This window comes from Amblyomma americanum, chromosome 1, assembly GCF_052857255.1.
Source record: "Amblyomma americanum isolate KBUSLIRL-KWMA chromosome 1, ASM5285725v1, whole genome shotgun sequence".
Classification (NCBI taxonomy): Eukaryota; Metazoa; Arthropoda; class Arachnida; order Ixodida; family Ixodidae; genus Amblyomma; species Amblyomma americanum.
The window spans coordinates 375,649,354-375,671,555 of NC_135497.1; the positions used below are offsets into that span (position 1 = coordinate 375,649,354).

General features: G+C 45.6%; 1 protein-coding gene across 1 annotated transcript in view; it reads right to left on the bottom strand.

Annotated features, from left to right (window-relative positions):
- LOC144101281 (neurotrypsin-like) overlaps positions 1-21,965 on the bottom strand; it is a 39,454-nt gene extending 17,489 nt beyond the window's left edge. The window contains exons 1-18 of the mRNA XM_077634379.1: positions 21,849-21,965; positions 13,695-13,752; positions 12,730-12,927; positions 12,565-12,625; positions 7,784-7,915; positions 7,552-7,712; positions 6,661-6,843; positions 6,327-6,578; positions 6,064-6,191; positions 5,501-5,615; positions 5,339-5,402; positions 4,242-4,312; positions 3,966-4,054; positions 3,493-3,652; positions 2,059-2,166; positions 1,825-1,993; positions 1,318-1,505; positions 74-184 (exon numbers count right to left, since the gene is read on the bottom strand). Of these exons, the coding sequence (XP_077490505.1) occupies positions 74-184; positions 1,318-1,505; positions 1,825-1,993; positions 2,059-2,166; positions 3,493-3,652; positions 3,966-4,054; positions 4,242-4,312; positions 5,339-5,402; positions 5,501-5,615; positions 6,064-6,191; positions 6,327-6,578; positions 6,661-6,843; positions 7,552-7,712; positions 7,784-7,915; positions 12,565-12,625; positions 12,730-12,927; positions 13,695-13,752; positions 21,849-21,899 (2,299 nt within the window). The 5' untranslated portion in view covers positions 21,900-21,965. The remainder of the gene's footprint in view (positions 1-73; positions 185-1,317; positions 1,506-1,824; positions 1,994-2,058; positions 2,167-3,492; positions 3,653-3,965; positions 4,055-4,241; positions 4,313-5,338; positions 5,403-5,500; positions 5,616-6,063; positions 6,192-6,326; positions 6,579-6,660; positions 6,844-7,551; positions 7,713-7,783; positions 7,916-12,564; positions 12,626-12,729; positions 12,928-13,694; positions 13,753-21,848) is intronic.
- Positions 21,966-22,202: the final 237 nt, after the last annotated feature.

Consider the following 22,202-nt stretch of genomic DNA (forward strand, 5'->3'; position numbering starts at 1 on the left):
GAAAGACGCGCTGAGCGCCCGCGCCGCCTTGGCCGTCGCCTGGCCGGCGCGGTGTGGAGACGTTTCAGCTTACTTTCGCACTCCAGATCCTCATCCGAGCCGTCGACGCAGTCTCGCTGCTCGTTGCACACCACGTAGTACGGGATGCACGCTCCGGAACACTCCAGTTCTGACTCCCCGCAGACTGCAGCAAAGGCAAAAGTGAGCTGCCATCACGCGCTCACCTCTCTGCTGCAGGCTGTCAATAACTGCGGCCATGTAGTTGGCGATGATTATCCCTTTTCTTACGCCCATCGACGAGGCAAAAGAAACTGCACTCTGCTGTAAAATACCGAAGGCGGCTTGACGAATAACATACACTATGGACAAGTTGTTAAAAAGAATGGGGAGAACAAATTGTTCCATGGTCTAATCAACGGAAAGTGAATCTACTAAAGCCACAACGAATAAAAGGACAGAAGTTTGCACAAATGTCTGGCGAGTATAGTAACATAACTGGTTTGATATCGGCTGAAAAAATTGAAACACCTAACTTGTGATTCGGGACGACTAATTTTATAAGAAGGACTACAGTAAGTATGTTGGTTATATTAACACAGATTAGCTTTTCTGAACTGAAAGATTTAAATGATTGGTTATTTCATTTTTTAGAATTGGGACTAAAACCCTGCACAGGAAAATGCGGGAGTGAAATCTGCATAGAGTTGAGGCAAACTTTGTTTCGTGCAGAGTTTTTTGTATTTTGTTATTTAATTACCAGTCAGCAGCTTTAGTTTAAGACAAGTCCACAAACCAAGTGTCGCAGTAATCGATAACATTCTGCTTTGGCCTTTTTTAGGGCGACACTGCTTTTTTATGCGCGCTGACAGCGGGCAAAGAATTTTCACCATTCATTTTTGCTTTCACTTTTGTGTCGTCAAAGTTAATCCACTACGTTTATTTATGTCAGCCACTTCACTTACGAAGCCTTTACAATAATATCTGTTCACGCGCGGGTCCACCTTGATGCGCCTCTTGATGCGAAAATCAATGCTTTGGTGCGAATGAGTGAAATAACGACATTAGAATCCTGGTCGTGCGAGGAATTGGGCTTCACCAAAGGCATCCACGAATGTGTTTTCGGCACTAGTTATTTGCTGACAATCGGAAGCTTACGTACAGCTCCAACGCTATACCACCGCTAATTTTGGATGTGAGCTTTGTTCTAAACGCTGAGCATTATTAAATAATGTAAAATGCAGTGGATAGACATATTTATCACAATGAGGTCGCAGTGTAAATATTCGTGCACGTGTGGCAGCTTTGTGCGTACGATACCTTTGGTTCTGCATCTCACTCCAGCTGTTTCGTTGATGAAGCAATTGTGCTTTTTCCAGCCAGGGAACGTGCAGTGCGCCAATGACGTCTCGTTGCCAACGCACAGGACGTCGTCCATAAATATGTCTGCGGCGCTTTCCTCAGCAGGCAGTCCGTGGTGCGATTCTTTCGTTGCTTCAATAGCGCCCCTGCAGACCACAAGTGAACAAGTCATGTCTATGGTGTAGGGTGTGAGCGTAGTCCTAAATTCCGGTTAATAAAGCAAGGCATGATAAGAAAGGGGCGGATTATCTGCGCATTGAGTGTAAGTGAGCGTGCGCTCTAGCCGGTAAATTAATACCATTGTTTTTTTCTGCGTGGAAGTTTCTAGTCGCAAAAAAAACTTTACGACACAACGGAAGGCACTGACATCATGTCTGTGTGCGAGCACTCTCAGGTCGCAGAATTCGCCATCGTGGAAAATGTCCGCCATCAAAATTGTGCCCCTCGTTGTTGCCTGACACTCACAGCGGAAAGCCGAGTTCCCTGCAGACAACGTTTGCCGCCTCGGCGTCCCAGTTGTCGTCGCAGACTAGACCCCAGTGGTCGTGAACTTTGACCTCCACCCGGCCTTCGGCCTGGCGGCCCGGGGAATGGGGTCCCCCGCGTAAGCGCACCTGAAAGTCCATCCGGGTGACTGCAAGTGAGGACGCTGGTTACTGCGGGACACCTCAGCTGCGAAATGTGGTCATTTGGTCTCACCGCAGCTGGCCTCGTCCGAGCGGTCACCGCAGTCGTTGGCAATGTCGCAAAGTAGCTGTCGCTCGATGCATTTCCCATTGCGACAGCGGAACATTCCCGTGCAGTTGTCTGCAGTTTCGCAGAACGAACGAAAAAGAAGCACACACACACACCGACCCTTATCAAGCCGCAAAAGATTTGGTGTAGTTTTCTGATAGTTCGTTCAGGTCTGAAGCGACAGTCAGCAGGGGCCGTATTTTCTAACGATCCATTTCATTTGGCTGTGGCGTCAGTCATTACGAAGGCAACAGTAGGTGGGGAAGCAAACGGCCAATCACCGACATGGCCGGTCCGCCGCCGCTAGCCAGCCACTTGCCGCCGCATTCAGTACCGCGGAGTCACACGGCCCACTATGTATACGCCAGTTGGTGGCACAGCCGACGCCCGGTTTCTTTACTGATAGTGTGCTCAAATCGGCGGCCCAGTGCAAGTCCTTTTGTTCTGCGAAACCTAAGAACGTGTTTCAAGGGGCGATTTGGGTTATAATCCTGAACTCTGATTGGAGGTCGACGGTTTGATCGCTAGACATCTTGCTCCGTCGCGGATTCGGGGAGCTGCTCCGAATCGCCGACTGGAATTCGCCACGAGACTCGGTTGGCAACGATAAAGCTCGTCAGATGCGCTGTCGTGCTCCGTCGTTCGCTGTTGTCGGAGCCGGTCCGCCAGTGCGGCATCGACGCGTTTCTGCAACGACAAGCTAGCAGACGTCTTCTTTCACGGCCTACGTCATTGAGAGCAGTGACAAATGGTAGATGACCGAATGAATGTTAAATGAAATGGATTGTTAGAAAATAGGGCCCCTTAATTAACTTGCTTTTGAGGTGTCGCATTTTTTTCAAATATAGGCCGCAACGCGAGCAGAAGTCCCAGGCATTTTTTTTTTTTGCCGTGGCTTGGGAAGTCTTGAAATGCGCAGAACCTCAGCGAAGAGTGTATCCAGATAAAATACTATGTCGGACAAATAGTGTCAATAGATGAATGACATCGTCGTTGAACGATGCGCCTCGCATAGAGGATCTCATCCATTGCCCAGCTTCATTTCACTGTCATTAAATTGACGCTACTGGAAAAGGCACATGCATGTAGGTATAGGACACTTCTTATCGACGCGAATGTTGAAGTCGACTTTTACGGAGATAGCGTTAAACGACCATTTGCGCGCGCGTGTGTCATCGGTGTAAATCTTACGGGTCTGAGACAAAAAAAGAAAATTTCCGCTATTGGTTCAGTGCACGGGAGAATCGCTAACAACAAAGCCACTCCTCGAAAACAGCACTATGCTATATATTGCGCTGTCTCTGTGCACTTTTCTGCCGTCAGGTGCTTCTATCAGGGCGTCGTCACGAAAGCTCCCGCGTGCGCAGAATGCGCGCCAGGGGTTCTCCATGCACTTGCCGGCGTGGGCCGTGCTCTCGTAGTAGTCGAACCGAGCGTCGGCCACCAGCGACCCCGTCCGAGCCACGTTGCGGTCGCTGAGAATGCACAGGCTGCCGGACGCCATGTAGCTGAAGGAGCGGCAGGTGAACGCCGCCGCGTTCACGCACTTCGCCGCGCACTGCGTGTGCGGGGAGAAAAGACGATAGTAGGCTTTTCACACGGGCTTCGAGCAGTGGAACACCAGCTAACATAGCGCCGCGCACGAATATAGGGAAGTGCACAGAAACGGGAGGGCTCGTAAAGCCCTGAAATTAGCGCTTTGCTTGTTACTTTGATAAAGCAGAAGAGTTTCGAAAAGAGGCTTGAAGAGGTATGCAGCCAGTGTTTTAAGAGGAACGATGGGTGGCTGCGCCTTCAAATGGGCAAGTAATTCACACTGAAGCGTCAGGGCATAGCTTTTTGCGGCTAAGCCGCATAATGAGACTCCATACCTTCGTGACGCTGGCGGAAAAGTATCTCGCAGACTCGTAGCGGCTCATTCTTCTCATCGGCGTTTTCTGAAATAGCTCCAGGAGACGATCTGAAATGATGCGGGAACACGACTCGAGATACTGCCATACACTGTCTCCACTCTATCTTTTATCATTGATAATATTGTTATACATTCATTATGTGCTTCACGCAGACTGCGCCACAGTTCTCGAAACAACCTTTCGTACTGGGTGAGCCTCCTTCAAAAGAAACATTGCGAATCGCCCAAGACTCACCGCAGCCAGCTTCGTCCCTTCCGTTTCGGCAGTCTGTGTCTCCATCACAGATCCATTCCTTTCGAATGCATCTGCATGCAGAGGGGGGCAGAGAGTACGTTAAGTTTTGGGCTTAACGGCAGAAAGGGGAAGAACACAAACTGAGGAGGGGATCGAAATGAACAGCTAAAATTCGCTGTCACTCGCTTCGTATACCTGTACCTAGGCTGGGGCTTTGGCCTGGAATGGCTGTATATTTCACCCTCAACTTCACTCTCTCTTTGCTCACGTACGTCGTCTTTCTGTCGAGGGTTTTTATGTTTTGCTAAAGCAGGAGAAACAACCCCGGATGAGGCATTGCTCTTGTGCCAGCCCTATAGAAGACACGTTCACACGAATTGCTTGTACGCGTTAACACCTGCGGCACCGTTTCACTGTCTGAAACCGCGTACAGATGCCAAATCGCCGATCTTTTATTGCATTCGTCTTGTCGTCGTGTGTGGTTCGATCGATGTCACTTGCTTGAGGCAGTGTTTTTTTCTCGCTTTTAACGGGGTACAGATACAAAACTTCGAACGCTAACAAACGATATCATTTGTTTCATGGGCGCAAGAATATGCCTTCCAGCAAGTTCCTGTAACAGGCGTTGACTGAAACATCATTTAATATATTTTTGAATGCTGTTGGAGGAGCCGCCCGGGATTTCCCCCCACATCGGATGACGTCAGGGTGCACCAGCCCCAATAATTGTGACGTCACCGAATCCAGTGGTGGTTCAGCAACAACATGTGCTTGTCGGCGACGCCGACGTCATCAAGAATGTGGTTGTCCATGTTGGCCGGTCGACCGTGACGTCAAGGTACACTTCAGCGCTTGCACCGACCGAAACGGAAACTACAGGTACAAAATCGTTTGTAATTAAATATTAACGCTGTGCACTGGTGTTTTGAGCTCATTTTCATGACCACTAAGCGTCTAGACCTCTTTCAAGGCAAATAAATGGACACCCAAGAAACTCTGTACCCGTACCCATTTAACGCAACATTTGCGTTTTGAACACTGCCCTTTCAGTGTTTTGTGAGGGGTTGGGAAGGATGGGTGCATCGAATTGCACTCACTGGTCCGGGCTGCATTGGAACTCGTTTTCGGAACATTTCTTCACCACGACTGTGACACTTGGGCCTATTGGAAGAAGGGCAGTGAAAACCAACTGTAAGCGTTTCCATCGCTTTCTATTCAGTGTCGTCATAGAGTGAACCCCGAAGACACATTGTGCGTACCATTGGCTTGCGAACAGTCTGGAATATCGCAGTGTTCGTAGTCGTGTTCGTTCACGAAGCACCAAGGTGTGCTGTCGCCGTCAGGGGAGCGGCAATAGTTATGCCCTTGTAGTTCCTGGAGCAAATGGCAAATGAATGTTCTTAGCTTTAGCAGATTTTTAACCTTCTTGAACATCATAAAACCCTACCGAGGAACTTCAAACATGGCAGTCATTTCTTGCTATGCTTCTAACGATTCTTCTGGCTAGCATTGCCACTGCCGAGCGAGTTGTTTTTTCGATCGAAGCTCGCGGATATCAAAGGGGGTACTTTTAGTCACTCAGATATAACAGCGAAGTTAAAGAGTGATTGCAACCATAACCTACCGTACGAAATTTGTGCTTCAAAATCGTACATTTATGTTCCTGAACCGAGCGAGTCCAACTTTCTAGCCATTTGGCTCTTTTCGAAAAGGCTTTGAACTTTTACTGGAGCGGAATTTCTTTTAAACTTCCTGACAGGCAGTTATCTTCACAAGTTGCAAGAAGAAAGTCTGAAAACTGCACTGGTCACTGAGCACTTACCAGGTGCGACTGGGGGTAGTTTCTGCTGACTATTTCGCCAATGCGGGCGTGTACCCAGCGGAGACATGGCTTTCCACTTTCTGTCACGTTTGCTATTCCAGAGTAAGCGCCGTCGGAATGACGACACCCTGGAACGAATGGGTAATGCATTCACAATTCAGGCGCAACCTTCAAGTCATTCCAAGTCCTATGCCCCTCGCTGGATATTCAGCTCGTAAAATAATGGCTTGATCAAAGGAATCCGGTAGGCCTTGCTCACTTGCCTATGGGGAAAGCCGGTCTCTCGCATATGAACGGAAGGTTTTCTGAGCAGTGGGCAGCGTTCCACCCGTGGCGGGCGTAACTGAGTTGTGCTGCTTGAGAATTCTCCCTTTCCAGAATGAGACATTCGCGCGTTGAGGCAACCGCAGCACTTCCGAGTGGCCGAGGCTGGTCGGCTGCCAGGCTGAGTTTCGTCGTCTCCCAAATCCAGACGCCGTCAACCCTCACGCCATCCGTGTGCCAGCGCTCAAGGCCTGCGCGCTCGACGGTCGTCCGATATGAACTGACGGCCAGAGCCTGTCGCTATGAGCAACATGCGCTTTTCTCGGGGCTTACCTTTGTGAAGAGCCGAAAGCAACGCCGATATGAAGCTGCTTTTGACGTCGGAGTGTGTGGTGAGGAGCCGGGAGCCCCTCGACTGGCAGAACAACTTGGCTTCGGCATGCGACAAACTTGGTGTTCCAACCACTAGGTGGCACATACCTTGGAAAGGATGCTCTCCTGGATTGCAAGCGGAGGCTGCAGGTAAAGGTGATAGATTGTGCTAAGAATGTGTCTGCAAAGTTTAAGTGTTCGATGGTCTTCGCATGCCATTTCATAGAAAGTACTTTTGTAGAACAAAAGTTCCTGCCCCTTTCCACCCGCCTTCCTCAAAGAAAAGAAACTAGCTTAAATGGTCACTTTGTTTGACCGAAACCTGCTTACTACTGAAGTGTACGATTAGGTTCATCAGAAGGAACGAGAGCGTCCTTGCAGTTGACGTCTTATCAAAGATTCGAGCCCTCAAAGTCATACGCGGCACTGGGTGAAAGCCTTTCACCCAGCAATTCTATACAAAGACATTTTTCAACGGGAAAGAGTTTAAGAACGCAATTTTTTCACATATTGTAAGTTTTCGCTATAACAATCAATATATCCGCAGGCCTTCGAGTTCTTTTTGCCATTATCGTTTTTGCTATTGTCAAAAAATCTTCCCATTAGTGTTATATGGCAGCCTTAACTGCTCGATGGGACCAATCGAAAAACTTTTAAAGAAAAATTTTGCTAAGCATCGGAAGACTGCACCATTAACTTTTGTATTTCCATAACAGTAACTAACAATATTCGAATATTCAAAATTTTTGTCCAAGAATGCAGGGCATGGAACATTAACTGGCGTTGCTCATCCGTCGTCTCTCAGTTATTCGATTCTAACCGCAAGTACATTTAGCGAGCGCATGTACTCACCATAGTCCCGAAAGCAAGAAACTTTAATTCGCCGCGTGCTGGAGCACAGAATTCTTTGAACGCTGCACTGTCCCATTTTATTCACTTCCTTCGGACAGTCCACGTCAAATCCATGTCGAGATGTCAACCAAGGATATTTTCTTTGGATATACTCTCCACCTCTTGAGAGAAAAGGAGCTGTCGTTAAAGACTGCGGCAACCGTGAGGTATATGCTAAGTGTCCCAAGCTCACCGGGTGTAGCCCATTTCCTCGCACGCCATTGCTGTCATTCGTTGGTCCCAAGCATCGCCACACAACGATTGCCATTTCCCCGCAATTTTCATTTCCAAAAAGCCTTCGTGTGGCAGTCTTCCTCCGTGAAGGCTACAAAAGAAAATTAATGACGCAGGCTGAGTTACGGGCACAATTATTTTTTAACGCTATAATTTTGCTACGATTTGCGCTAAGGAGCCTCCGAAATCAATATTTTCGGAAAATTGGCGACTCTGCCTCACAACAAAGACATCTTCAGGCAATGCGATGATATTCGAAGAGAAAGTCGGCGTTGCATCATCAGCAGTATATACAACGTTATATATATGTTCATGTATGCTCCGCCGATACGCTTCATACAACACGACTCTGAAACTTTGTTTTCTGCCGAAAAGCGTTGTTACCTGTTGCGTGATTGGCCTGATTAGTATTATGGCGTCGACCGTATAAACCACAGGATTTTGCGCGGCCGCTGAACGAAATGTTGTGCGCACACCCGAAAGGGCTTCTGAAACACTCCTTTCGGCTCAGTTTATTTCAACCTTTCATTGTTCCTCGTGGACTGCGTTCAGTCAGAAGGATTACTTACGGTGCGTCTATTGTAACGCCTAAACCAACCCCTCATCTTACACAAAGGACAAAAAAAAAAAAAACGTGCACAGGAGCGTCATGTGAGAAGCAACAAAACGGACAAAACATAGGATAATGTGTGGGTTGTTGTGCACGGCTGGCGTTGCGTGCGTTGTAGTTTTGCGTCAATGAAAAATGCCGAGAGGAGGCGGATAATTTGAGAGAGAAAGGCTGCACGCCAACGAACTTGCTCCTGGGGTCCCACGTAGTGCTGCGTGGGTGAAGAAAAAGCTCCTTGGCGCTTACCGGGCGACTATTCATCAGCATTCAAGAAATAGGCGGTTGCGTTTTGAAATTAACCAACTGTGCTTTATTAGTTTGCCTTTTTTTCCAGCTCCCCCTTTGAAGGGGCTCTGAAACACCTTCCGAGGAAAGCACATCAACTCGCTCTATCACTTCATTGTGCTGTCATGAAAACCTGAGCCAAATAATACTCTTCTACACGCAGCAGAGGACCCACAATCACGCGCGAAAGTTGGCGAGCCCTTCCCGGCGACTTTTTCATGCTCGCACCCTCCTCCGTCGCTCGCATCTACGTATACAAGTTGAGAGATGGCTATTGGTTAGAATCTTTCAGACGTCAGCCAGCTACCAAGGCCGCGGCCAATAAGCCGCGTAGCTCTGGGGGCCCAGGAAGCTCTCCCCCGGAGGTGGGGCCGGCGGAGGAGAGCCAACCTTCCAGCGTGCAAAAAGTGACGAGAGGAGAGGGAAAAGCGCGAAGACACGGATATTCGAATCTTGACTACAGGCAACTCGGCTTCTACAAAGCGCATTAGAAAATTTCTTGCTGGACAGTATTCGTGAAAAGGCGTGCTTTAACATCCCTGCCATAATGGAGCTTTATTAGAGCCCCTTCCAGAGCCCATTTAATACCCGTGTCACCGACATCGTGCTCCTTTCTACCTATCACTACTGACGTCGCAGGCTTAGTGAAAAATAACAGGAAGGGAGCGGGGAAAAAATAACTAACTGGAGCAGTAATTCATGTAAAATACGAGGTGTGGTTCCCGAAACTGCGCGACATAAAGATGCCCGATGAGGAGGATGCAGACTGTCAGCTATCGGACTTTGTACAGCGAGGGCGTCGACAAACGCGTATAGTGCAGATAAGCTAGAAGTGTCTTTGCACTACCAAGACGGGAAAAAAAAGTAAGCACGAACATATACGCAACGAATGATTGCATTTGCTCGTTAAATGCATGATCCTTTAGAGTAACGCTTTTTGCGTTGTCATTGCTCTATAATGTGAGCCGAGGTTCTCCCAAATCAGATTTCTTGGCAAAAGCAGACTCTCTTGTACGCCAATTGACGGAGTAACGAAAAGACGGCGTAACGGTTACGTCAGCAACAGTCCAATACCACTTTCTGCTGGCGAAAAGAGATTACTAGCTGTAATGCTATTACTCGCCGTAATCGAGCCAGTATGAGTGCTTGTACTATCAGTTCACGATAGGCATTTGGAGGACCATGACGGCGGAAACTGTCCAGCGTCTCTGTGAAACCTCCACCCGCCAACCGTGTGAGGTGGCAGGGGCCGTTCCAGTGGCCATCTTGAAATTCCGAATATGATCAGCACAATTTCCGGCTGGACGCGCGACACCGCCTTGCTTTGAGCAGTCTGTATTGGTCTGTCTGTAGGTAGGCAGGTTGTAGTGTGAGGTGTAACAAAGACCTCGCCTGTACCGCTAAATTATCACGGGTGAGCATGTAGGAGCGCCATGCTCTGCACTTTTTTGACTACCTGCGTGAACTGGAGGGGTTGCTTTGCCTGGACGCTTTCAAAAGCGCATATATTTTCGCACGATGCAGCCAAATTTTGTCGAGCCACAGCGGCGATGGTAATCTCGTTTTCGAAATTCCAAAAACTGATATGGCGGTTACTATACGGCCGGCTACAGATCTGTAATTGGAACTAGACGCCTATCTCTAATAGTTATAAAGTTAATTATTGAAAATTAGTTAACGATCTTACTAGTTGAGATGATTCACCGGCTTTCTGGCGTCCGTCAACCCTGGCAATACCATGCCGCAAAAGCCTTATTTTTGCCTCAAAATCATATTTTTGAAAAATACTTAGTCTTCCTTGTAACACCCGCCATATGAAGGATGCCGACAGCCAACATATTCTTGTATGTATGTCAAACGAGACCCTCATTTTCCTTTCCCTTGTGTGTGTATATACCAGGTGTCTCAGGGAAGGTGATCACTCGTGTTTAAAAATACGATTTTTGAGATAAGCAGTAGCTTTTTCCGGCATAGCAATGCCAACCTTGGCGGACGTCTAAAACAGGCGCATCATCTTAACTAGCTAAGTGATTAACTAAATTATAATAGTTAACTTTTTAACTATTAACAATAGGTACCTGATTGCAATTAGAGATTTGTAGCCGACCGTTAATAATAGCCGTATCAGTTTTTAGAGTTTCGAAAACGCCATTACTCTCGCCGTTGTGACTCGACAAAATGTGGTTGCATCGTGCGAAAATGCATGAGCTTTCGAAAGCATGCAGGCAAAGCAACCCCTCCAGCGGTCGTAACTAGTCGAAATAGCCAAATTAAACACCCATAAACCAAAACCATACTATATAGGAAGCCAACAGTCAGCGAAACCAAGGTGTACAGGGGAATGTTTCGTTTTTATTTAATTAGTAGTGCCAATCAATTGGTGGAAAAAAATTACTTATAAAGCAGCAGAAAAGACAACCATGCCGCCGGTGGGATCCGAACCCACGACCTCCGAATATCGCGTCCGGTGCTCTACCAACCGAGCAACGGCGACGACTGTCCAATCTGCTGCTCTCGTGGGTATTTATGTTTCATTCTGTGTAAGCGAACCTTGAGAGTGTTCACCAGCGCCACCCTCGTCCATAACGGCGAACGTAGCACGTCCTGCATTACCGAGAGTGTGACGTAGAACGTCATCAAACGGCGATGGCGGAAACTGCGAGAGCCCTCTTATGCTACCCATGGCATCAAGACTGCCAGAACCGAGACCCTCGTTAAGCTATTAGCAGACAAGGCAAATGGCAAGTTGGTTGATTAATTTCGTCTAAATATGCAGTTCAGCCCAATAAAAAAGTATGAGTTGCTCCATAGAATAGCCAGCAATAAGCATTTGGTCGCGTCGTCTTAGAATGCCGCGGCTATTTTTAAACGCCGGCTAAAGTTAGCCGGGACACAGTGTGTGTATGTATATATATATATATATATATATATATATATATATATATATATATATATATATATATATATATATATATATATATATATATATATATATATATATATATATATATATATATATATATATATATATATATATATATATATATACATATTCGATTGAATTTCGATGGAGGCGAAATTCTAGAGGCCCGTGTACTGTGCGATGTCAGTGCACATTAAAGAACCCCAGGTGGTCGAAATTTCCGGAGCCCTTCACTACTGCGTGGCTCATGTACTGCATGTCAGTGCACGTAAAAGAATCCCAGGTGGTCGAAATTTCCGGAGCCCTTCACTACGGCGTCCCTCATACCCTGAGCCGCTTTGGGAAGTTAAATCCCCCATAAACCATAAACAAAACCATATATATATATATATATATATATATATATATATATATATATATATATATATATATATATATATATACACATTAGTTATTGCGGACAGTTCGATTCTGCTGTCGGTCTGGCTCGAGAGCCGAAATGCCCGTACTAACAAGGTGAGACTTATCTAAAATTGCATTCACACTATACTTTGTTCCTTTACCCAAAGTCCGCGCTCCTCCCTATGCCTGTAGTACACTCTGTACAAAAATGCTGAGGTGTGGAACAAATGAAAATAAACAACTTTAATAAAAATAAATAAAACAAATCAAAACTACTATGGGGGTTTAACGTCTCAAAGCGACTCAGGCTATGAGAGACGCCGCAGTGAAGGGCTCCGGAATTTTCGACCACCTGGGGTTCTTTAACGTGCACTGACATCGCACAGCACGCGGGCCTCTAGAATTTCGCCTCCATCGAAATTCGACCGCCGCGGCCGGGATCGAACCCGCGTCTTTTGGGCCAGCAGCCGAGCGCCGTAACCACTCTGCCACCGCGGCGGCTGAAATCAAAAATACTTACCGAATAGTATGATTTGAAGCTGGTAGTACTAAGCTTCGCGTTGGCAGCTCAGCTCGGCGAGCTGCAAAGAAGGAGGCAACCAAAAGTCAATATAAAACTTTGTCCCCCGCAGGAAAGTGTGCGGAAATATAGGCGTGGTGCTCTTTCCACTTGTCACGTTTATACCTGCTTCGGCGTCACTTCTGGCTGGCTGCACGTATGGAGGAGGTGCCCAGTCTAGTGGATTTGCAATGTTAGCATGCCTCGGACCGAGCCAATGGCTGAACCATGAAGACCAGCCAGGCGTGATGGGATTTAGATGAGGCGGCGATGGCGGTGGTTCGCGGAAGGCCGGTGGAGGAAGATGGCGAGTTTGAGTGAGGCCTGGTCATTTCGGGCCCGTGAGTTCCAACCAATGGGTTCGGTAGGAGCAGCATGCCGGAAAGGAAGGTAGTGAGCGAAAGTTTTCTTGCCCGAAAAACGAAGGCAGCGTTTTGAGAAAAAGTTAGCATAATGAAGGGGACGAAAAAAAAAGAGAAATTAAGAGAAAGTAAACAGTGAAATAGAACAAGATTTGTGGAAACTAGCAAACTGCGGTTACTCGAGGAGTAACAAGCAGAACGTTGTTAGATGGTGCTGAAAAATGAAAGCGTGCATTCTTTTTTGGCGTAATTAAGTAATTCCTAAAGAAACCTTTCTTGTTCATTCGATTTAGCCTGCCTTTAAAGCGAGAACTAAAGGTCGATGACAAAATTTCTACACTTCTTACTGCAGAAGAGTACATCATTGGATCATTAGTTTTCGTCAGCGGACTGGTTGCTTGATTCCAGAGTACCAAAACTAAAAAGAAGCATGAACCGCGACAATGTTAGTGAATATCTTATTGCAATCCTAATGTCAACAGCGTGAATTCGTGTAGCTAGTACGTTTATTACATGACTTCACTGAACACGGATGTGCAAATTTTTTTGCTGAGCGTGCGAAAATAATTCCGTCCGGTATTAGTAAGCAGTTATGTATTTTTAAAGTGTTAAATGTTCCGTTTACATTTGCCTCACTGAATGTACGTGAATGTCAGTACAATACGCATATGACATAAAAGTGCATCACTCCTCATCTGCACGCGTCTATCTGTGTTAGAAGCCACTCACCATTTTGTCGTTGATAGGTGAAATGCGAGCCTGGATACACTGGTGATATTAGACAGTTCTGAAAGGAATTCGTAAAAAAATAAGGGCACTATTAAACTGCGTATGGAACTATTTGATTAATGAAAGACTTTTATCACGCAGAAATAATAATGGTTACGAGTGACAACTTTCGCTACATTTTCAGTGACCTCTCGATGAAAGTGCTTAAGGCATACTTGAGTTCAGTCGAATAGTTTGACTTATTTTAGCATTTGCTCATAACTTTTCCTTTCTTTGCTGCGAATATGCCTACGCAAGCACTATGCTATCGCCGCAGCCGATCGCGGCTCGTGTTGTTGTTGTTGTTGTTGCCTCAAATACGATGGCACGTGTTAAATTGCAACACAGTCTCGCGCTGTGCATTGCACATTTCGCATCGTCGTCTTCGTCAACTTCCCTCTGCGGCGCGAACAGATCAGGCCAGCTTAACCTCGATCAGAGCTTAACCTGAGTCTAATATCGTCGTCAGACCTGCCGACGACCCATAACCACGAGCCAACCAGGCTAAACACATGCTGTCGCATGTCTACTCGATTTAACTATACTTTAAAACAGTAGCACTTTTTCCGTGAAAATTGAACCTCGAAACGGCAGTGCGCGTTACAACCGGATACAAGACTGAAAGCGCGTTATATGAACCTACGCGGGTTAGATTCAGGGGCACATTAGAATCGGGAATTACGCTAGTTGTCGCCGTCGGATCGCCCGCGAACAGTACCGCGCGTCCTCCTTAATCTACATGTCGCATGGGAAAACGGCTGATTAGATTCGTGCTCCTGGCGCTCGACAACATGCAGCGGAATCTCAGTGCAGGGAACCCAAAGAAACACAGACGCAGCTGCCGCCTCACGTACTCGCAAGAGTCAACGTACGCATTTGTCTTTCTTCCTTCGGTGGTTCTTCCTGGCGTCTGCGCAACCAGTTCGGAAGTTTGATGAACCTCCTCCCAAAAGTGCAGGCCTCAAGCGCATTGAGACCTGATTCTCGGTGGCCTTTAGTTTTCTACGGCAGAGAGCGACTACGTACTAAATGAATCAAATGTCTGTTTTGTCGGATGACCCTCGACGACTAATATGATTAATATGCCGCAAAACATGGTCGTGCCAGTCTGTCTCGTTTCCTAGGGTGTAGCGATGGTTCTTGTTCAAGGTTACGAACCTGGTCCTAAATATTAACTTAGTGCAAAAAATTATGAGGCACAGCTGAGAAGTTCGGCTTAGGTTCGTCTTCAGTGTGTGTCTGGCGCACACCCACCGTGAGACAAGTGAAGAAGCTAGAACAACTACCGTAAGTACGGAGATGGTAGTGGCTGATTTCTTTCAATTTATGCATTTGAAAAGTTTTGAACAAATATGGAGCAGCCTCTTGTGCTACGTGGAATGCGACAACGATTTTTCCAAGCTTCCCCGGAGTTTCCGCCGACATGGTGCAAAATGCGCACGTCATCAACGACCTTGTGGGAACGCTCGAATATGACAGAGTTGCACGACACCTGCTCCATGTTAGTGAGTTGGAGACCATTCGGTACTTTCCAGCATTACACTGTAATTTCTCACCTTCGGTGCATGGCCAGTGTCACCAGCACAATATGCGTAGTATTTTGTGTTCTTTCTTTAGGCCGTGTTATCAGAGTTAACGTTGCAGGACATCTCAGCTCGCCCCACGAATGTCAGTGTTCGGTGTCCGTCACTTAGTCACTCATTAACATGTCATTGGCATGACGTCTGTTTTCTTTTCCTGAGGTTGCTCGAGCACCAGTGTATACACCTACCAGGTGTTCCATCAAAGATGTTCTGCAATTAAAAAAAAAAGGCTTTTGAGTTAGATGAGCGCTTTTTTCGGCATAGCATTGTCAGTGGAGTATTTCATCAGAATACAGCTGAGAAGTGCTAACTAGTGGACTGGTTAACTAATATTGAGTAGTTTAACTATTACTATTAGTCTCCTTATTTATTCAGAGGCGTGTAGCCTAACGTAAGTAATATCATATCAGTTTTTAAATTTTCGAAAACGCTTTTACCCTCGGCGCTGTAGCCCAACAAATTTTGCCTACATCTCGACAGAATAAATGCGCTTTCGTAAAGCTTGCAGGCAAAGCAGCCATTTCAGTGCACTTAACTAATCGAAATAGCCAAATTTGTTAGGCCACAGCGTCGAGGGTAACTGCGTTTTGAAGTTCTAAAAACTGATATGGATATTACTTATGGTGGGCTACACGCCTTTCAGTTAATGAAGAGACTAACAGTAATTCATAAAAAGTTAACTACTCAGTACAGTTAAGCAGCCTAGTTAGTAGGTTCTAGCCGTTTTCTGATGTGCAGGTTTTAGCTGTATTCTGATGTGCTACCAATGCTATGGCGAAAAAAGGCGCTGCTCTAGCTCAACAAGCGTATTTCAAAAAATAAATTCTGGAACACTTTAGGTGAAACACCCCGGTGTACGTTTTATGGGTGTGTTCAGACAGGGATGGCAATCGATGTCCCATGACCATTTTTATTGTTTTCAATGAAATATTTATATGTGATGGGAAAATGTGGCGACACAAAGTAATGCACCTGAGTTTTGCAAGAAATGGCCTAGTTATCATGGTAAAATTTTAATTTGGTTTTAAAGAGAGCATATTTTATGTGTTCCTTTTCAATAAACCTTCAGTTGCTAGTTGTTGTTGGTGTTGTTAGCCTATCAAAAGATGGCACATACCCACACTGGGGGATCGGCCAAGAATCGGGTGGCTATTTAGCGCCTGTCCCATCTTCTTCTTTGTTGTGCCTGTTCCTGTGCTGTTTTTGTTAAAAAAAAAATTGTATATTGCAGGAGTTAGAAAACCTCGCTTCTCTGATTTCGTAAAATTGCAAGTTTCGATCCGCGTAGAAAGAAACCTAAGAGTTTGTGAAACCTGAAGTTTTTTTTAGAGCAAGTGTACTCAAACCTTTCTGTTTGAAGACCACAAACAACTTTTTTTGGATCTTGGAAATTTGCAGCAAAAATTACTGCAAACATCGTTCAAAAAGTTATGCGTTCCAAGAAATGAGAAAATAAGAACTAGGAGCTTAACGCTGAAACTTTTCGTCAACATTGATTGCTCCTTTCTACTACAGCCAGGAAAAATTCTTACTTTTAGACAGGTAAATTCGTTTTGAGCTGCATGTTTAAATCCTCTGGAATTTAAATATAGCGAAACATGGCCAAAAGTTCATTTGCTTCGAAAAAGAAAAAGTAACGCAGTCGACTTTTGCTAAAATTGCCCTGCAATATCCTTAGTACCCTGTAATTCTAGAGCTGCAATTATACTATTTTAAACTATAAAATTAAATGCATAATGAAACCCTTATTTCGTTTGCTACCGTTACTGGATATCGCCCATTAAAATGTGTACCAGTCACGAATTCGGCCTCGAACTTACTAAGTGTGGTTGCATATTAGTTAGCACAGTGACAAAATTCCACGAAATAATTTAGAAGTTTCCATTATCTTATTAACCACGTTTTCACTACATTCAAACGTTAACAAGTTCCCTATTTCGCGTCCTCTATCTAGATATTGATAATGCCAGCAAAAAAAAAAAAAAAATCTCTTCCTAACATGAAGGTTCTATGCTATTTTACGTTTACTTTATGTTAGTATTGGTTACTGTGTACATTTATTTGTCATTGTATATGAATTTTATATACCGCTGCCTCTGCACAGTAATTATTGCGTATGCGTTTTAGGACGGCGACTCTTTAGAATGCCATGGAGTCTCAGTACCTCGATGTGGAACGGCACTTTTAACAGGCAAGTCAGTCTAGGCTGAGGCAGAAGCCGGAGCGGGCTCAGGTAAAACCAGTGTATGGCCGTGCACAAGACCGTAAACTAGACACGAACTGAACGCACTATGAAACTGTGGTGTAGGGCTCATAGGCTTTGCCTACATTGCATTTAACATCTGTGCATGCGGAACATCTGGTCATCGTACTTTTTTGCCATTTTCACTCTTCCATCCTGTCCTGAAAGTCAGTAAGCTGACTTTGCGGAAAGTTGTGAATGTTGACATTGTTTAATTTTCCTTTGAGTGCGCCTAACAGGCCACTGACTGTTTTCTAAGCCGCCATTTTTCAGTCGAGAGGAAGTTGTTTGATGACTGGCCTGAACTATAGACCGCCATCCCCGTTGAACGCATTTTTGCCCTTCCGAGTGGCCCGAATCACTGGCTTGTAACTTGATGTTGCTAAGTAAAAGTTTTAATTAAAAACAGCTGGATTTTTGTGCAGGCTATGTTTTTTTTTTATGCCGCATAACATTAACCTATTAATTTACAAGTCTTTTTTTTGTCACATCTAAGCTATACTGACACCTGGTGTGGGGTACCACTACACAAACGTAGACAAGTTGCATAAACAGCAAGGAACAGCGGTTGGTCTTGTTGCCAATTAACCGGACGACGCCTGCACAAAACCTCTTTTCAAGGAATTAAATCTCGCACCCGTAAATGCTTTAGCGCCACTGATAAAACGTTATCAGACATCAATTAAACACGACTGCATATTCCTTCTGTCTGTTTCAGCTCTAAGAGTGAAATAACATGTCCGTTCCTTGCGAGTGAATGCACACTGGCAGTTTCCCAGAGCAACCATGGGCACTATATGTGGTCCCTGAAACTGCCAAAACTTTCTAAATTCTCCCCCTCTGTATTGTGTTGTATTTCAAGTAGCGAGTACAGTTCAAAAACGAATTACCGCGTCGAGTTGTTTGGCGTGGCACCGCACGCGATTTTTTCCCCCTAATAGTACGCCTTCACTGTATTTCGAAACACACCTGTTGAGTACTCGACAAAGTGCCAAACACAAAATGTTTTCTTCTCATCACTCTACGTTCCTTTATGAATATATCCTGCTGGAACAGACCTTGTGAAGGTTTGGTGAGTAATGCTGTGGCTTTCCTTCAGAGTTATTCTTATAACACTGAAGAAGGGATTAGTTGGTTTTATGGGGTTTAACGTCCCAAAGCGACCCTGGCTATGAGGGACGCCGTGGTGAAGCGCTCCAGAAATTTCGACTACCTGGTGCTCTTTAACGTGCACTGACATCGCACAGTACACGGGCCTCTGGAGTTTTGTCTCCACCGAAATGTGACCGCCGCGGCCGGGATCGAACTCCCGTCTTCCGGGTCAGCAGCCGAGTGCCATAACCACTGAGCCACCGCGGCGGCTAATGAAGTGAAGAAGTGAGAGCTTTTCAAACACCACATTCGCTTCCCAAGTCGCCGTTAGCTTTTCGTACTCACTGCTGAATTCAAATTATTTTGTGGCGGAAATTGCACCTCTTCGGCACCGCTTGCACTTATCGAGGCCACCTGCTCTAGCTTGCCAGCGTATGCAGAGAATATTCATATTTCCGTGCAGTGACCGGCTTTCCAGGCTCATTTTGGAATACCTCAAGTCCTAAGCAGAACTGTAAAATTTCGCGCACATTTGGTCTGTTTCATCACAGCTGCTATGATTGTCAAAAATGCTGCGAAAGTTACTGTTAAGTGTTTTATAAACCTGATTTCAAGCCAAATGACCTTGAAATACCTTAGAAGGTCAGAAAAATTCAAACCCGCAATAGCTAGACCTATAGAAGCCCCGCAAAGAATAAAACTTATTCGTTTGACTTACGAACAAAGCCAAGCAGAAAAACATGGTTCCGAAGTATTTTCTGGTATTCTGCCCTTTTTCTAACTAAACTACAACTTATGCACGCAATTCGAAGGTGAATTCGTGACTGTTACGCTTTTACAGCGAGCGATGTTGTAGCTTTGAACAAGCCATTTAGCGCAAGCCACGCATTTAGGGGGGTAGAGTGGCAGCCGTGTAACGCGTTATTTAGGTGACATCGCCGCCACCTCACAGCGTGGTTGAGGTGTGACCCAGTGAGCCAGTTATGCGCCTTTTCTTTCATCAAAACCAGCGGAGGGTTTAGACTACGAATTAGAAAACGCTGCTAACTAGACTAATTTGCTTAATTCGTGCAAGCGGGCCCTGGAGTCCGTGAAGTGTGCAGGGAATGCGATCGAACCGAAGACTGCAAGCGCAAGAAGGCCGAGTATGCACGTGGGCACAGAGACGCCAAAACAGGCCTGTGAGACGACCAACCGGGCAGTCAGCTGTGAAACGTCAGAACAGGCCTGCAACTGCAGACCTATATATAGGCCGCTAATGCCAATCAACTTTCGCTGATTAATTAGCTAAATCAGTAAGTTTCGATCTAATAGTTTTTTAAAGGGCAATATCCCCTGATGGTAATGAATAAAATATGGTCTTCATTAGTCATTTCACTGTATAGTTTGAAAACAGTACAGTGAAACTTTATTGTTGCTTTAAAATTACCAGGTACCAAAGGCCTTTCAGATAAATTTTGGAAAAACTCGACTCCGTGAGTTTTTTTTTTTGATGTGAAGCAAAATTAGCCATTTTTCGCAATTTTTGAATTCCAGCAGATTTCAACACGCAGCTAAAAATAATTGAGCCGTCTAGAAAGAATTTAGCTGTCTAGAAGTACGAATTTCCTCTGACTTTAGTAGCAAGAAGCAATCAATAGTGACGAAACGTTTGAGCGCAAAGTTCCTAATGCTTCTTGTCCCACTCTCGACATTAAATACTGCATTTCCTGGAACGCATAACTTTTTGAACAATGTTCGCAATTTTTTTTTTTGCTGAGAAATTCCAGGAGCCAGGAAGTTCTTTACGTTGATGCACATAGAAAAGTTGGCATATAATTGAGGGAATTCAGGAGTGTACAACAGCTTAATCTTACCGGTACCCACCTACGGGGCAGAAACGTGGAGGCTAACGAAAAGAGTTCAGCTTAAGGACAGCGCAGCGAGCCATGGAAAGAAAACGGATAGGTGTAACGTTAAGAGATCGGAAGCGGGCAGAGTGGGTGAGGGAACAAACACGGGTTAATGACATCCTAGTCGAAATCAAGAGAAAGAAATGGGCTTGGGCAGGACATGTAATGCGAAGGCAAAATAACCGCTGGTCCTTAAGGGTAACGGAGTGGATTCCAAGAGAAAGTAAGCGTAGCAGGGGGCGGCAGAAGGTTAGGTGGGCGGATGAGATTAAGAAGTTTGCAGGCAAAGGGTGGATGCAGCTGGCAAAGGATAGGGTTAATTGGAGAAACATGGAAGAGGCCTTTGCCCTGCAGTGGGTGTAGTAAGGCTGATGATGCTGATGATGAGGAAATAATGTTCAGGTTCCAAAAAATTTAGTTTTTTTCTGCGTGGATCCAAATTTGCAACTTAATAGCAAAAGTGGCGTTTTCCACTTCCTGTGGTATACTATTTTTTTTCTTCAAATTTGAGCGTTTCTTGCAAAACCAAGGTCTATTAGCGTCGACAGATTTTCCCGTCGTGTATTAAAATTTCCCTGAAAACAGAAAATGGCCATTGGACTTCGATTACCGACCTTATGTGCGCACCACAATTGATTACAGATTGAACGACTCTTGCATGTTAGCTGGGCCTTCCGCTAAAAAAATGCTTGCAAAAGAAATAAGCCTATACGTTTATTTTATACACACGGCATCGAATAAAATAATCCTAATTGTTACTTCACTGCGGTCGACTATCCAAGTTCACGATTCTTAAGCAAGTAAAAAAAAAAAACGCTTGGAAACAAGGTAAAGATTGCCACTGAGCACCGCAATCCGCGTGAGTGCAGCCAGATGGATGCAAAGTAACCAGAGACTGCTTGGTGCATAAGAAAATTGTTCCACCGCCTCCCCATAACGGATCACGAGCATTGCACTTGAAATGCTGAGTATACCTGCCGGCATTTTACTGCTGTCATTCTCCAGAGACGCGCACAAAGAAGCTAAGTTGATAGCTCTTGAGGAGAGGGAAGCATAGTACCGAAGATACAAAGAACTAAGTGCGTCGCGTTCTGTATACCCTTTACGCATACGGAGAAGACGGCGTGTAAGTGTAGCGATTTTTCTCAGTGACTGGCTATGAAAACACGCGAAGTTGACATTAAGGTAAGGAATAGCTATTGCAACAAAGGGAGAAGAAAATTAAGCCAGCTTCGCAGATGAAATTGGCGTTGAAAATGTGCTCTGCGCAGCGCGAGCTGAAGCAAAAGCGACGTTCGTCTCTTACGCTCTGTCGGACCACAATGGCCATGAGGGTAATCCATTTCGCCGCAGTCATGGCTGTCGCAGACGCGGGCGCACCTCAGAAAGAAGCACGCCTGCACCCGGTGCAACCTTAACGATGTGGCCCCCCGTGAACCGTGCTCTACGCGAAGAGGAGTTCGAGCTCTTTCTTGCAACCTAGGCGTTTGGTTATCGTTTCTGACATGCGGCCCTTGCTTTAGCGAAGCAGTAGATAGTCGGCGTGGCGCCGATAGGGTGTTTCCGTCCAACCTAAAAAGAAGAAGACAGAGAAACAAAAAAGAAACCGGGCGAGCGACCGTCTACGAAGCGTAGTCTGTTTGCTTAGCGGAAATTTGAT